Genomic DNA, 17,466 nt, shown 5'->3' with positions numbered 1-17,466 from the left:
TCTCTCATTGCAACAGGAAGCAGATGCCAACAACACTAGTGGTGAGTATAGCTTCTTATCGACCAGCATTACTCAACCACAACAATTACAAGAGGAGGCGCCAATTTCAGCATAGAATTATTAAATTGATGGATGCCGTATTTCTTTCTTTAGTGCTTGCCAAATCAATTACTTATTGGTCATCCTACAACGCATCCTGATAGTCTTCGTTTGTAACTGTGGCAAAAAAATTAATATATTGCTTTTTTAATAAAAAATTACGAAAAATTAGTCGTTTTGAAATTAATTATGAAAATACAGCAGTAAAACACGCCTACATGGGACGTGTTCCAATGGAGAGAGATACGTCCATGTGGGGCGTGACCTAAGTGTGAGACACGCCCACATGGGGCGTGACCAGGTTGGAGAGAGACACGCCCAATTTGGGCGTGACCGAGGAGAGAGACACGCCACATTGGAACGTGTTTCAACAGGTGCTGCCACGTGGCACAAAAGTCAACAGTTTGACCGTAAAACTTTGAAAGTCCATAACTTTTGACTCGGGTGTCCGAATTAGGTAATATTTTGTTTTGATTCCACGTAACTTTTCGAGATCTACGTAATGACATCTCATTTGACATGTTTTATCTCTCACAAAAAAAATTGTTTACAACAATGATACCATAAGAACGTTTAAACCCAAATTAATAAACAGAAACCACTATTATGATTAGAAACATTCATAGTAAAGATCCTTATAATTTTGGTAAAAATACATCAAAACGACATAGTTTTATTAAAAATAACATAACTTTGTTACCTTATAATTATTACTAAAAATAATCTAACATTTTTATAATCATGAACAAAAACTTAAAAATCAAAATAAAACGAAAAGCACTCACTTAACTTTTTAATAAGGATCTTTATTATGAATGTTTCTAATCATAACAGTGATTTTCTGCTTATTAATTTGAGTTTAAACGTTCTTATGGTATCATTATTGTAAAATCAATTTTTTTGTGAGAGACAAAATATGTCAAATGAAGTGTCATTACGTAGATCTCGAAAATTTATGTGGAATCAAAAAAAAAATTACCTAATTCGGACACCCGAGTCAAAAGTTATGGACTTCCAAAGTTTTACAGTCAAACTGTTACCTGGTGAAACACGCCCCAATAGGTCGTGTCTCTCTCCTCGGTCACACCTTAATTGGACGTGTCTCTCTCTAACAGGTCACGCCCCCCGTGGGGCGTGTTTGACTGCTATATTTTCGTAATTAATTGCAAAACGACTACTTTTTCATAATTTTTTATTAAAAAAGCAATAAATTAATTTTTTTTGCCTGTAACTGTTGTGGTCATCAGTTGTTCTTGTATTGTTTCCACCTTTGTTTTGGAACCATATTGCTATCCTCAGTATTACGAGACTCAATACATTATTTACTAATATATATATATATATATATATATATATATATATATATATATAGGAGAGAGATCATTTGAACTCAAGAGTTTATAAGTCTTACTCTCCATCCTAACCGTTGATTTCCGTCCATCCAACGGTTATAATTTAGGAAGTTATATTAATTAATTAATTATTAATTATACTATTAATGACAACCGTTGATTTCCGTCCATCAACGACTGGGATTTGGAGTAAGACTTAAAAGTCTTACTCTAGAGTCCAAAGAACCCTCCCCATATATATATATATATATATATATATATATATATATATATAATTGACTCTACCTATTCCACCCACCCATTAATGTTAATGTCATTTAAGTTATATATTTTTTTAATTTTTTAAAGGAGTATCTACTCTTATAAAACCAAAATATACTCAAGAGAGAATAAATTTCTTAAACTTTTAAAATAGGAAAAAGTTATTTCTCAAAACGACCACAATTCAAAACAAAATAACTAAGCAATATTTATTTTTAAAAGATTGAAAAAAAAAATGGTCAATATTAGTTCTCTTTATAATTAAAGAAAAAGACCATGTAATTCAAATTATAGTCAAATTACTCTTGTTAAGTTATATCATTAATTCATTCTTGTCTGGTCAATATATAATCATATATCATTTGGTGATTATAATTTGCATTGTCAATGGTATGATTTTATTGACAATGACTATTAATTATCTTTGGTTGGTCAACTGTAAGTGGCTATCCCGTAAACGGTGAGAGGAATTCTAGGCATAAAATTTTGGATGCTCCTTCTCTCAGGTAAAATAGAAAAAGAAAAAAATGGAAGGGACAAAAATGGAAAAAAAAATTCACTCATGTGAGATGGACCATTAAATAATTAAGTGGGTCTGGATCACTTAGGGGTGTTTGGTACGGAGAATTTGATAAAATTCTTGAAAAAGTAGTGTAGGTGAAATATATTTACCATGTTTGGTATGTGTTTAATTTACCAAATACCAGTATTTTATTTTACCAGGCAAAATGATTTTGTACTAAAGTCTGCAAAAAAAAATAAAAAATGCACTTTCAGACATGGTATTTTTTTATCGGAGAAACTGGATTGCTAAAACGTATTGCTAAAAAAAATGCCCTGAATAAACTTATCGAAAATGGATTACTAAAGCGTATTTGCTGACTGTGATTAAAAATTTGAACATAATGGGTAATTTCATAATTTCACTACACATTTTCATTAATATTTTACCATCAACCAAATATAGTATTAGTAAAAATAATCCCACTTTTCTAGAAAAATTGGCATTTACCAAACACCTTCTTGTAACTTACCCAGGCCAAAAAATATCCCACCATTCTGAGATATTTTTTTTCCCTAGTTATAAAAAATTTCTCTCATGCCAAACACCCTCTTAATTATTTTTCCTAAACGGTTATTGCTCATCTTCGAATGGTTAAATCATTGAATGACTATTAATCATCTTTGATTAATTGGTCAACAATCATTGATTGCTATCTTGCAAATGATCATTATTACATTTTTTATTGAAATTTTCATTAAAATATTGCATTATAATAATTTATCAAATATAATATTGTTGGCTCAATAAAAACAGCTGCTGTTAATAATGATGGAAAAAATATTTCTGCAGTTAATGCAGATAAGTTATTTGCATTTATTCTCAAAATGACGTCGTTTTGGTATTGAAATCTTAAAAAATTATAAATATAAAGATTATTATAACTCTGAAATAAATTAACACTACAAAAACATCATGATTTTCACCCCAAAACAATGTCGTGTTGGGCTTACTGCAGATAACTTATCTATAGTAACTGCAGAAAAAGTGAACCCAATAATAATATGTATCCATTCTGGATTTGAATTCTCTCACGTGAAAAAATGGTCGTTACTTGATTATAATTACTCATTTAAAAATTATTTATTTTTTTCTCTCTTATGTCATCATCAATGAATAGTTGTGATCAAATAACATATAGATTCTTAATAAAACTGCCATCTTTGGTTTTAAAGAATGTAAAAGCCTCTAAACAATTACCAAATTGGATGCTCGAAGGTCTATATATATTCATCTCATTTGGAGTCAACCTCTGTCCCATCTTCTTAAGAGTTAAGACTTCAAGTTAAGAATATCTTCTTGGAGAAACTATAACCATGAAGCTAGGAAGCATTCTCATTGTGTGGGCTTTGTTCGCTCTCTTCAATCACACCTATGGTACGACCACCATCACTTATTTATTAGACTAAACATCATTTTTAGTCCCTGTCAATATCTACGAAGTCCTTTTTAGTCCATGACAATAAAAAAGGACCAAATTGGTCCCTGAAATTATAAAAAAAGGGCCATGTTAGTCCTTATGTCAACTCCCAAATATGTAGAGTGGCCCTTTTCTTGTACTTTCAGAGACCAATTTGGTCCTTTTTTATTGCGAGGACTGAAAAGGACTTCGTAGATATTGCCAGGGACTAAAAATGGTGTTTACTCTATTTATTATTATTACTAGTAGTAGTTGTAGTAGAGTACATTACATTCTCAAATAAATTGACTTGTTTAAAACACACAGGGGATCCTAAGTTTTGTCCCAAACAAATGACGTTGGATGGCAAATGTGACGGAGTTCATGGAGGCTTCGACTGTTTTCAAGAATTCAACTCGAAATATGGAGCAAGCGCCATGCCTATGCATTGCCATTGTGGAGATCTTCCCAATAATAAACGACTATGCACATGTGATGTTGTTTGTGGAAGATGAGAAAAATGTTGCCTGCACTCCATATTAATAATACAATAAATAATTGTGAAATAACACAATAGCAGCATCTTATATATTGGAGATTTTAAAAAAGCCCTTACATCCTAATTATGTATAATTAGTTATTACATCTAATGAATTTTTAATTTTGTTATTTAAAAGGACCGAGAAACTTAGGGATGTATTGGATTAGGATTTTAAAAGTGTGAGATAAAAAATCTTATAGATTTTAAAAGACTATTTAAAAAAACTTCTGTGGGGGACCGAGAAACTTAAGGGCGTGAATTGTTTTGGATTACGTGATGAGAGTTTTCTAACCATATATCATATGCATATTTTCATTGAATATTCTAAAAAATTTCGAATCTGAATTTTTTGGGTTCTATTACATGAAAGTTTAGAAAAAAATTTAAATTTTTTTAATCAATACATTGAAACCTTAAATTGTTTTAAGGCTTTTGAAAAATAAGTTTTTAGTTATCTATTGACACAAGAATTGTTTGAAATTATTTCCTATAGTGAAGGAATTTCGTTCATGTATGTATTATTACGAAATATAAGGTTCATATTATGAAAGTTTCAATCTTTCTTTAAAGGGTTCGCTTTTTCTACAGTCAATGTAGATAACTTATCTACATTGAGCTTAAAACGACGTCGTTTTGGAAGCGAATGTAGATAACTTATCTATATTCACTGTAGAAACGTTAAAGCTTCTTTAAATTGATATTGTTTCATTGATATAAAACGAAAATTGGTTTGAGGGTTTTAGTTCCCCTGTTATTTTTTCACTATTTTATGTTGCTTTTAATATAAAAATCACATCTTTTTGTGCTAAGAAAAATCGCGACCTATAGCTTAAAATTCACTTTTTAAACTTCCAAAATTTCTCAAAAAATGGCTCAAAAATATGTTGTTTTTGAGATAGATTATATTAAAATCTCGTTGGTTTGTTGTTTCTGGGTTGTTTTGTAATGAAAATTGCTCAAAAATATGCTATTTTTGAGTTTTGACGAAGCTCCCGTAGCAGAACCCGATTTTGAGCGTGTCAACCTACCAAAGGAAGAAGAAAATAATGCAATAGATAAATCTCAAGAAATCCTACGGGTTAGAGTGAGATTGTGAGAGAGAAATCTTATTTATATTTTTTACTAAAAAGTCTCACGAAAACCATATCAATAGAAAATTCATTAAAATAGTTAGATTTTTTAATACCACAAGACTGTTTTTTCATTGTTTAAAATCTTGATTGAATACCAACGGATTTGAACGGATTATAAAATAATCTTTTAAAATCCTAATCGAATACCACGTGACTTTTTTTCAATCTATTAAAATCCTAATTAAATACCAATAGATTTTTTTGTCTAAAAATAATCCACTAAAATCCTTTGAAATCCCAATTCAATACACACCCCTTAAACTCAAAAATGAATTGATAATAAATGTTAGTGTTTGTGTAAGAAATGTCTCGTGTACCTGTGGTAAGTGCATATGATTTAATAATTAATGAAAGGGCTAAATTTGTACCCAAGAAAAATAAAATGAAAGGGCTAAATTTAGATCCATGGTCGTTTGTATAGAAAAGGCTTTGTTGGAAGAGGCTGTACCCACGATCGTGTGATCTCTCCGTCTCGAGGGCATTAGTCCTTGGCTTTCGGCTGACAATTTTAAAAAAAAAAAAAAATGACTTTTGGAAAAAGTTTTACTAATTACTTGATGGTAGTAGTCATATCCATTGGATTTGAAGAATAATATCTTTCGGAGATACATAATTTATATAAAGATAGGAACTTGTCCATTTATTCTTTGACAGTTAGAGACGCTTAAACTTGTCCATTGAATCTACCCTCAATTCCACATGAATTGCACCTGCACTACTTAAGCTCCAATGTTACTTAGCTTGTTATGGGTGTGTGCGTTATGGCCATGCATGTAATAATAAGTTAACAAGCTTTTAATATTTATGCGTGAGTTATGGCCATGTAATAATAAGTTAAGAACTAGGGGTATGTGAGTTATGGCCATGTAATAATAAGAACTAGGGGTATGTGAGAAATGGCCATGTAATAATAAGTCAAGAAGTTTTTAATTTCTATGCGAATATCAATTGTAAGGATGTTTAGAGCTATCAATGAATAAGTAATGGCCATGTGAGTAAATCATATTTTCTGTCAAAGACTTCTATTAAGAATTCATGCAAGCATGTGTAGAGCTATCAATGCAAAATACTGTGCTGGAAATATAATAGCCAATGTTCATATACATCACATGTAATAATAAAATAATATATAATATTGTTATAATAGAAACAAAACAAACAATTTTAGCTTATTTGTTCTTTGCCATCCGTCAGCCAATAAAAAAAAAAAAAAAGAAAAAAAAAAGCCCACTTCTCCAAAGTAGGTTGAAAATGTAAACCCATTTGGTTTTGTGGTAATTTGGAGGGTCGGTTTGTTTAAAAAATAAACAAGATTAAAAATTAAAAATAAATTATAGTTAATAAATTGTATAATTTATTTGATTTTATTTCACTCTCTCAATTTTTTTCAAACTTAAACCTAAATATATGTTAATATTCGATGAAACATCTTTAAGAATTTATCTTTGTCTTCATATATGGATAGTCTTCTTTTATTTTTACTAGTAGAGTACTAATATAAAAAATCTAGATAGGAAAATCAATTGGTCATATTACATGACCACTTCATAATTTCCTGCATACTCATTAAAAATGAGCTCCACATAATTTTCTTTTTTTCCTATTTAAATTTAAGTGGAACCTATGTATTTTTCTCTCATCAAAAGGACACAAAGCTCTTGCAGCAGCATGATAGACGATTACCCCTCTTATATATCACAAAAATTTAACACGAAAAATAAAATACTTCCTGAGAATAAAAAAAAAATAATGATCCGACAAGCTAACTAATTTTGACCCACTCTTATGTCGTCGGACGGGTTGAAATGAGTTAATAATTTGGAAATATTAACTAAACCTATCATTTATGGCGGATTAAACAGACCAACAGGATGTACCTATTTTTGTTATGATGTCTCCGGCTGGCTATTCATACGCAAGAGAGGAGGATGCCTTGGCATATATGTCAAAGTGCTTTCTTGTTAATTTTAACATTGATTTTTGTAATCCAATCCCAATGGGTGTCGGTCGCGGTGGTTAATAGTGACAGAGAAGGGATGGTCGACGACTCGACAACGTGGTCTCTTAATTTGACATTAATGCATCTTGACTTACTTGTAGTTCTTGAGTCAATTATTTAATTAACAAACCTAACCAAGAAACTCCAGAACTGATATGAACCATGATACCTTAGAAGGGACGCTGCGATGGAGGGCTAGAAAACTTTACGAAGCTTTGTTTCTTCCATCAATCATCTTCAGGTTCCTTCCAGCAGCACGCAACCTATCTATTATGTGATATGTGAGACCTCTCTAATCTGTATTTCGTATGGGCTATTATTTCATGATTGTCGAAATTTCTTCATTTTTTCTTAATATTATTAGTTTAATAATAGAAGGAAAAAATATTTCTGGAATCGGCATGTATGTATTAAACTAATTCAGGGGCAGTGGATGATGCATTTCAGATATGGTTAGGTTTGCAGATTGAAGTCAAGTACAGCTGAATCTTTGTGTTCGTCTCAAATTTGGAATAATGCTTCTCAAATGTTTGGGTTTTTGCCGCTCAGAGCATACAAGTGCATCTCGGAGACAGAGACAGTATCCAACAGTAATAGAGGAGCTGTGCCATCAATTTTCCCTGGATGATCTTAGGAAATCAACTAACAACTTTGATGAAAACAAAATACTTGGACGTGGAGACTATTGTACAGTATATAAAGGTTGTCTCCAACATAATGGTGCTACAGATTATACAGTGGCCTTAAAGCGAATGTGTGAGGGTACTGGCCCAGTGTGCCAACAGTTCAAGAAGGAAATAGAGTTGCTCTGCCAGCTTCATCACCCTAATTTGATGCCTCTTATAGGATTCTGCAATAACAAAGATGAGAAGATTATTGTGTACGACTACATGCCCAATGGATCTTTCGATGATCGTCTTCGTCAACGCAATGGGGACAAGATACCACTCTCATGGAAGAAAAGGCTAGAGATATGCATAGGAATATCAAGTGGGGTACACTACCTTCACACGGGAGCCAAACGCACCATAATTCACCGTGACATAAAACCTAGTAACATCCTTTTGGACAGCAATATGATTCCCAAACTCACATATTTCAGCCTTTACTTACAAGGACCACTTTTTTCCTCAAAGCCAAAACTTATTAAAACTGAACAAGTTGCAGGTAATTTTTTTATCTTATAAGATTACTGCGTAGAATATTATCAATTAATTCAACTAACACTTTCAGTTATAGGTACAATTGGTTTCTTAGCTCCTGAGAATTTCAGCAAACCTATGCCCGACTTGACAGATAGAAGTGATGTTTATTCCTTTGGTGCGTTTCTGTTAGAAGTGGTTTGCAGAGAGTCATATACTAAAATTTTAAGGGAGATGAGAGAGCTCCCAAGTGAAGAATTAGATATGCCTATAATTTCAGATGGTGCACGTGTTCCTAACATAATGCAAGGGCTCACAGTTGAGCAGATTATTGATCCCACTATTGCGGGAAAAATAGCACCAGATTGTTGGGAAGTGTTTATAGATATCATAGACAGATGCTTGAAGCATGAACCAAGTGAACGACCAGCTATGGGCGAAGTAGAGGTGGAACTTGAGCATGCTCTGTCATTGCAACAGGAAGCTGATGCCAACAACACTAGTGGCGAGTATAGCTTCTTATCGACCAGCATTACTCAACCTCAACAATTACAAGAGGAGGCGCCAATTTCAGCATAGAGTTATTAGTTGCGGTCATCAGTTGTTCTTGTATTGTTTCCACATGTTTCTAATTTTAGCGAGCAAAGTACATAAGCAAAATACCAATGAGAAAAAACAGAAGCAAAGGAACATGTGAATTAAATATACAATTAATTACTATTATCGAAAATAAATAACGTAGAACATACATTTTATGATGTGCCATCTAGTAGGGGTTTCTCTATAATTTGAGTATTTTTTTATAAAATGTTTCTATGGATGTATAAATCTTCCAAACCATTCTCAATGTGGTGTAGGCAGTGCGTGGATTTTTTAACTTATCCTTTAGGGGGCGTTTGGTATGAGAGATATTTTTTTACCGAGAAAAAAAGATTGTTAGGTATTTGATAGGAATTTTGTTATATCGAATAAGTTACAAAAAAGTGTTTGGTTGACCAAAATTTTGCAGAAAAAATTGAATTAATTTTACTGATGCTATGTTTGATTGAGGGTAAAATATTGATAGAAATTTGAATGAAATTACAAAAATACCCATAATTTTTGAAACACGAAAAGTGAGTCATCGTTCGTCTTTATCTCTGTCGAGGTTGGAGGCGAAAATTTAGCCTCTCCTCAAAACAGTATACTATGGAACATTGTGGTTTAACAAAAATCAGAAAAATATTGTGCTTCATAAAATAAAATATCAAAATAAAAAGATAAACTTGAGAGTTCATATACGACAAGTACAAATGAGAGGTTCGGACTTTATGCTTCACAGATGAAACAAAGTGGAAAAAAAAAAGAACTTGTGAGGGTTTGAAGCACCTCGAGCCAGGCAACAGAGATGGACTATGCCAAGAAGAAGAAGATCTAAAATTACTATATTTTTACGGTTTCATCTTTTTCTTGTAATGACATAACTAATAAAGATATCTTCATTTTTTATTTTTAGGTACCTGAACATCCCTCGAGGTTTAATGAAATTTATGTCTTCAGGATTAACAATTTTCTCCATATTATGACCATCTTGATCATTTTCTCCTTTCCACTTTTTGAGGATTTTTATCCTTGGAACCGACCATTTTCCATGTTTTAAGTATAATTTATCAACATGAATTGGAACATTTACAGTTGGAATATTAGACTTATTGGTCAGTTAAACCATCTAACAGTCGATGTATACTATCTTTTTCTCATATTTGCTTTGCAAGAGGATTTATATGAGATAATGATAATGTATTCTATATTTTTCCAATTGTTTATTCTCTCCCCTTCATGTTGGAAAGACTAATAACAATAATCAAATGTTGATTTAACCAAATCTTCATTCATTATTTCTAGATATTATATATGGATATTCATATCCAACATACATTCCCAACTATATTTGAGGTTTCATCTTTGTGCTTTGTGATAAAGTAATTAGAATATAAATCGCACATATAAAAGTTATAATATCACAAATATTTGGCTCTTGACCATAAATCAATGTAATGGGGAGATTTTATGATAACGCATGATATGTACCGGTAATGTAGCATATAAAATAATATATCTCTATGTCGAAATGAGAGACTTTTTGACCCTTATAACTTTTTATTAATAATTAATTATCAAATTGACCTTCATTATAAACTATTTCAAAAATTTAACCTCCTCAAAAAACATAACACCAATTTGCCCCTGTTTGACCGTTGACCACCAAGCCTACTCGGGTACACTCCTCTCTACCCGAGTATTTTTTGGAAATTTATACCTACCCGAGTAGGGAGGGGTATACCTGGGTAAATTTCTTGACATCTGGAAAATTATTTAAATTATTTATCCGGGTATGTAGGGGGTGTACCCGGGTAAACTATGTTATATAAGAATCTGAGAAAAATAAATACAGCAACAATTAATAATCAGCATAGGTAGTTGATCAATTTGAGTGGTTGATGATTCTCCTATTCTCAGCTCTGTGTTCAGTCCCTCCACTTTTTGCTTCAACTCCTCCTTATATGCATCTTCTTCTTTCTCGTTGGATTCTTTGGTTCTAGTCTCTTCTTTCACTCTCAAGTTTTCCTTCTCAATCATAATTATATTCTTCAATATTTTAAGCTTGTTTTTCTTAGATTTTGTTTTGTTTTGTTGGAAAAATATTCGAAGTAAGAGATCGCTGAGAATTTGCAGGAAGATGAATATGATCTGAGCTTGAGGCCAAGGATGAAGGCGAGTTTGCTTGAAAAATCGATGAAGGAAGAAGACGGAGTACCGTTTGTGATTTCTTTTCCGGTTTGACATAATGCAATGTTTATGAAATTAGTTGGTTGGATAATTGATTTCGGTGAATTTACTATGTTAATATTTTGATTTCATAGCCGTTTATGAAAAGGATCACAATGCTCAAATTTATTATTTCATTGTTTTTAGATAGGATCAGTGTTAAGCAATTTTTTCAAAATAATTCAAGCAAATTATTATTTACCCGAGTACCCCCTACCTACTCGGGTAAATAATTCAAACAATTTTTTCGATGTCAAGAAATATACACGGGTACACCCCTCCCTACCTAGGTAGGCATAAATTTTCAAAAAATACCCGGGTAGATAAGAGTGTACCTGGGTAGGCTTGGTGGTCAACGGTCAAACATGAGCATATTGGTGTTATATTTTTTGAGGAGGTTAAATTTTTGAAATAATGTATAATAAAGGTCAATTTGGTAATTAATTATTAATAAAATGTTACAAGGGTGAAAAAGCCCGAAATAAGAGCTTTGTTCTCGTAAGCAATGATCTAGCTATTAATTGAAGACGTTTAATAAATAATCTGCTAAACAATTTTGGGTATAATCATTAGCAACATTTTGTTCAATTGTGATTCCAGTGTACATACAATAATTGGTTGATTCACATTAAACTTAAAAATCAATGAGCTGTTAATTACAATTTTATATGATTACAAAGTAAAATAAAAGTAGTCAGTCTAGCATAATATATTAAAAACAAAATCATCTGAGATGTAAAATACATCAATAATTTTTTATCATAAAACTTTAAAGTGGAAATCTGCTCACCATGTCAGATTTCAGTTTATTTAATAAGATGTTAGTTTTAATTATTTGAATTGATAATTTGTAAAGAATTAATTTAACTCAAAATATTTAATTATTCAGTGAAAGCATATTAATAGTTTTATATTTAATATTCTATTTCTTTGACATAATCAAGTTTTACATAACGTTTCAGATAGTTTTAATTATTCCATTTTAATCACGTTTCAGATACAAAATTAAAGTTGTTATGTTTGTTTACCAAAAAAAAAAAAAAAAAAAGTTGTTAGGGAAGAGAACGCGTGCAGGGAGGAGAACACCATGCTTGACTTGTAGGGTCAATTTTTTAACTAACCTAACCAATTAAGAAACTCCATAAATGATGAACGATGATGCCTTAAAAAGGATATTGCACTGGAGGGGGAGAAGTGAGAACACTTTTTGAAGCTTTGTTTCTGCCATCATCTTCAGGTTCCTTTCTACACCTAAAGTTATCTATTATGTGAAAATGTGAGACCTTAAGATTTGTTTATCTCCATATGAACTATTTCATGATTATCGATATTTCCTCATTTTTATTCTTAATATTAGTTTTACATAACTTACTAACTCTCCTATTCTGTTTTGGTTTGTAAATATCTTTTTGGTCCTCAGTAAATTTTACGATGTTTGTTTTAGTCCCTAGCAAACTATTTGTAATTCCTAAAAAATTCAAAATGGACTCGTTTATTTAAAATCGTGGTCCCTCGCAAATTCAAAAAAAATCCATATTTCCCTCAAAAGGATTAAAATTGGTCTACTTTGAATTATGTAGGGACCACGAGTAGTCTTTTTATTTGCTAGAACTAAAGCAGACATCGTAAGATTTGCTAAGGACCGAAAATAATATTTATAATCTCCTTGCCCACATCCGGGCCCATAACTTATTCGTTCATCGTTTTTTAATTCTGAATTAATTCCTTATAATTCATCCAAAAAAAGGCAACTGTTATTGCTTTTGGTGTTTGGTTGCGAGACGTCGATGATGCATTTTAGCTATGAAGATTGAAGTCAATTACAGCTGAATCAATCTTTGTCGTACCAAACAGGTGTCTGTCTCAAATTTGGAATATAATGCTTCTCAAATGTTTGGATTTTTGCCGTTCTAAGGATACAAGTGCATCTTGTTAAGGTATCAACACACAAATGCAAGAGACAACCAAACGAATAATCTACGAAAGTTTTTCTTTATTATCAAACTCTCTTTTCTTGCTCTGTTCTTTCTATGACGATTACATCTCCTTATATGGTAGCTTGCTAAAAATAACTTAAACACCTATTAAAAGCTATTAAACGCAATAAAACATAAACCGTAGAAAACTTACACCATTTAACAAATATCAAAACCAAACCCCCATAACACTTAACCAACATTAATTCCTAAACATAAAACTTCTAGAGACCCATTAATCTAAAAATCCGTACATTTAAGTTTATCTAATAACACTCCTCCATAAACTTAAATGCTTCTTCCATCTTTCATCCCAAGCATCTTCTTGCAATTGTTGAGCAGCAACGTCGGCAGTGGCTTTGTGAAAATGTCCTCGACTTGCTCTTGACTGGTCACGTGTGTTAACTCCACATTTCCTTCCTTTACTTGATCCCGGATGAAGTGAAATCGGACGTCAATATGCTTGCTTCTCTCATGATTCACCGGGTTCTTGGCTAACTCTATAGCCGACTTGTTATCAACTCGAATCTCGGTTGGGCCGACTTGTTTTTCCTCCAACTTGCTTAGTAAATTCCTAAGCCATACTGCATGACAAACACACCAAGATGCTGCTACATATTCAGCTTCACAGGTAGACAAGGTTACAATGGGTTGCTTCTTCGAAATCCAAGTGAATGCCGTGTTGCCCATGAAAAACACATAACCAGCCGTGCTCTTTCGATCATCTACGTCTCCACACCAATCACTGTCAGAGTATCCAATCAACTTGTGTTTTGCTGAACTCGGGTAGTGTAACCCGTGTGAAATTGTACCTTGAACATACCTCAAAATTCTCTTTACCGCCTTCCAATGTGTGTATCTTGGCTCCTCCATGAACCGACTTACTACGCCGACACTCAACGAGATATCCGGCCTCGTGCATGTGAGATAGCGTAGGCTTCCCACCAAGCTTCTGTATTTGCTTGCATCAACTAGATCTCCACCATCATACTTTGAGAGTTTTGAACCGGGTTCCATAGGAGTTGAAACCGGCTTGCAATCTGCCATCTTAAATCTTTTGAGAATCTCCTTTGCATATGCCTCTTGAGAGACAAAGATACCCGAGTTGTCTTGTCTGACTTCCAGACCAAGAAAATATTTCATCAGACCAAGATCTGTCATTTCGAATTCTCTTGTCATTGTGCTCTTGAACTCTTGTATCATCTTGGCATTGTTTCCCATAAAAATGAGATCGTCAACATAAAGAGCTACAATTAACAAGTCTCCTCTATTTTTCTTAACATAAACAGCGTGTTCATATGGACATTGTTCAAGTCCATTCTCCTTGAAATATTTGTCAATACGAGCATTCCATGCCCGTGGTGCTTGCTTCAACCCGTAAAGTGCTTTCTTCAATCTCAGCACCTTCTTCTCTTCTCCTGCCTTCATGTAGCCCGGCGGTTGTTCCACATAGACTTCTTCTTCAAGAACACCATTCAGAAATGCCGACTTTACATCCATTTGATGTATTGGCCACCTGTATTGAGCAGCCTGTGAGATGAGTAGCCGAATTGTCTCCATCCTTGTAACAGGGGCAAACACCTCGTCATAGTCAATTCCAGCCTTCTGCTTATAACCTTTTGCAACTAGCCGAGCTTTATTTCGTTCTATCTCCCCTTTAGCATTCATCTTCTTCTTGAACACCCACTTCACTCCAATGGGCCGACTTCCGTTTGGTAGCTCGGCTAACTCCCATGTGTTATTTCGGTCAATGGCTTCTATCTCCTCATCCATGGCATCTTGCCATTTCTTATCTCGGATGGCTTCTTCAAAACTTATGTTTTCAGAGTCTGCAAGAAGACAAACAAAATGTACCTCACTTGTTGACTCATATATGTCCTGTATGCTCCGCATCCTGGGTTGTCGTACCTCGTCTTCATCATCAGAAACTTCAGGGCTTGCTGGGTTGATAATTTGTGTTGAGATTCTGCCTTCAAAATTCACCTCGGATGAATTGCTCCAGTCCCACTCATTTGCTTCATTAAACCTTACATCTCGGCTCACTACAACCTTCTCGTTGACGGGGTCAAACAGCTTATACCCCTTTGTTTTTTCATCATATCCCACAAAAACATATTTCCTGCTTTTGTCCTCGAGCTTAGTTCTGAGCTGGTCTGGTACGTGTGCATAGGCCACACTACCAAATACTCTAAGATGTTCCACTGATGGCTTTTGACCGCTCCAAGCTTCTTGTGGTGTTTTGTCATCTAAACTCGAATGTGGACATCGGTTCTGCACATACACAGCACACTGCACAGCTTCCGCCCAAAACTCCTTCGGCATCTTCTTGTTTTTGAGCATTGACCGAACCATGTCAAGAATAGTTCGGTTCTTCCTTTCAGCCACACCGTTCTGTTGTGGTGAGTATGGTGCTGTTAGAAACCTCCTTATCCCCTGTTCCTCACAAAATGTCAGAAATTCTGTCGAGGTATATTCCCCACCTCGGTCAGAATGCACCGATTTGATATAGCTTCCTGTTGCCTTCTCAATCATCACCTTGAACTTTTTGAACACATCAAACACCTCGGACTTCTCCTTCAGAAAATAGACCCAAGTTTTCCGTGAGAAATCATCAATAAAAGAGAGAAAAGGGTGGAGGAGACATCTAACCTAGCCACAAAAGGCGAGATGAAGGATGGTGTCTTGTTAATGACACACAGTGAAGGAAGGTCAGACGATGACATGGAGTGGTATCTTGACACGGGTGCGAGCAACCACATGTGCGGACATAAGCACTTATTCAAGGAGATGAGAAAGGTGGAAACCGGACATGTTTCATTCGGGGATGCCTCGAAGGTTGAGGTAAAAGGCCGAGGTACGATCTGTTTTTTACAAAAGGACGGGTTAATTGGCTCAATTCGAGATGTGTACTATGTACCCGACCTAAAAAGCAATATTTTAAGCATGGGTCAATTGATGGAGAAAGGTTACTCGGTTATTATGAAAGACCGGGTATTGTATTATGAAAGAACCCGGATTGATGGGTCCACACAAGTCGGTATGTATTAATTCCAGAGGTTGCTTAGCCCGAAACCTTGCCGTCTTCTGAAACGTAGTCCTGGCATGCTTGCCAAGTACACAACTCTCACAAAATTTTCCTTCAAAGTTTATGTCAGGTAACCCGTCCACCATCTTCTTCTTTGCCAACTCGGTTAGACCACCATAATGTAGGTGACCAAACCGGAGATGCCACAGTGACGCCTTATCTTCTACCTCGGCTTGTAAACATTCAACCTGTACACATTTCAAATTCAGTTTATACATACGATTCTTACCCATTTGAACTCGGACTATCACCCGACCTCGCTCATCTTTCAAATACAATACCCGGTCTTTCATAATAACCGAGTAACCTTTCTCCATCAATTGACCCATGCTTAAAATATTGCTTTTTAGGTCGGGTACATAGTACACATCTCGAATTGAGCCAATTAACCCGTCCTTTTGTAAAAAACAGATCGTACCTCGGCCTTTTACCTCAACCTTCGAGGCATCCCCGAATGAAACATGTCCGGTTTCCACCTTTCTCATCCTTCCTTCACTGTGTGTCATTAACAAGACACCATCCTTCATCTCGCCTTCTGTGGCTAGGTTAGATGTCTCCTCCACCCTTTTCTTCTCTGCATTCTCTTGCAAAATGTCCAACCTTGCCACAATTGTAACATTTGTCCGAGTTACAATCTTTTGAATAGTGACCATACTTGCCACACTTGTAGCATTCAATGTTTGAATAATGTGACCGACCTCCTCGACGACCCCGTCCTCTTCCACGCCAGTTCTGTTGACTTGATTGTCCTACCTCATCATTACAACCTTCTTGACTTCGGCCTCGGCCCCTACCACCACGGCTAGTACCTCGTCCACCGCGGCCACGTCCTCTACCTCGAAAGTTTTGAGAATAGAGAACCTTCTCATCTTTAATTGTTGCTTTGGTCTGAAGCGCTTGTTCAAGAGTCTCCTCCTTCTTCTTCTTTCTTTGTTCATGCGCTTCAAGAGAACCCGCCAACTCATCAATAGTGAGTGTAGACAGATCCTTGGACTCCTCTATCGCACAAACCACGTTTTCGAACTGGTCTGTCAAAGATCTCAGGATTTTCTCCACCACTCTGGTGTCAGGTATAACTTCTCCATTCCGTTTCAACTGGTTCACAACTC

At 34.5% G+C, this 17,466-nt stretch overlaps 1 protein-coding gene across 4 annotated transcripts; it reads left to right on the top strand.

The window, feature by feature from the left end:
- Positions 1 to 7,217: 7,217 nt before the first annotated feature.
- Positions 7,218 to 9,258, top strand: LOC133309186 (probable receptor-like protein kinase At5g38990). Of its 4 annotated transcripts, none has more exons than XM_061509923.1 (3): positions 7,218 to 7,587; positions 7,804 to 8,513; positions 8,586 to 9,258. In XM_061509923.1, the coding sequence occupies exons 2-3, from the start codon at positions 7,862 to 7,864 to the stop codon at positions 9,065 to 9,067; spliced, it is 1,134 nt and encodes a 377-aa protein (XP_061365907.1). In that variant the 5' UTR covers positions 7,218 to 7,587; positions 7,804 to 7,861; the 3' UTR covers positions 9,068 to 9,258. The 4 variants fall into 4 exon arrangements, with proteins under 4 accessions (XP_061365907.1, XP_061365909.1, XP_061365908.1 ...); XM_061509925.1 differs by having other exon boundaries at positions 7,218 to 7,627; XM_061509924.1 differs by having other exon boundaries at positions 7,218 to 7,627; positions 7,794 to 8,513.
- Positions 9,259 to 17,466: the final 8,208 nt, after the last annotated feature.

Source organism: Gastrolobium bilobum, unplaced genomic scaffold (genome assembly GCF_033153095.1).
Source record: "Gastrolobium bilobum isolate Gb01-03AN ecotype WA unplaced genomic scaffold, APGP_CSIRO_Gbil_v1 utg7600, whole genome shotgun sequence".
In the NCBI taxonomy this organism is placed as follows: domain Eukaryota; kingdom Viridiplantae; phylum Streptophyta; class Magnoliopsida; order Fabales; family Fabaceae; genus Gastrolobium; species Gastrolobium bilobum.
The sequence above is the reverse complement of the archived record's forward strand: the minus strand, read 5'-3'. Positions and strand labels throughout refer to the sequence as shown.

Coding starts and splice junctions, on each gene's coding strand:
- LOC133309186 (XM_061509923.1), top strand. CDS start 7,862: ATGCTTCTCAAATGTTTGGGTTTTTGCCGCTCAGAGCATACAAGTGCA. Junction 8,514..8,585: donor TAAAACTGAACAAGTTGCAG/GTAATTTTTTTA, acceptor TTTCAGTTATAG/GTACAATTGGTTTCTTAGCT.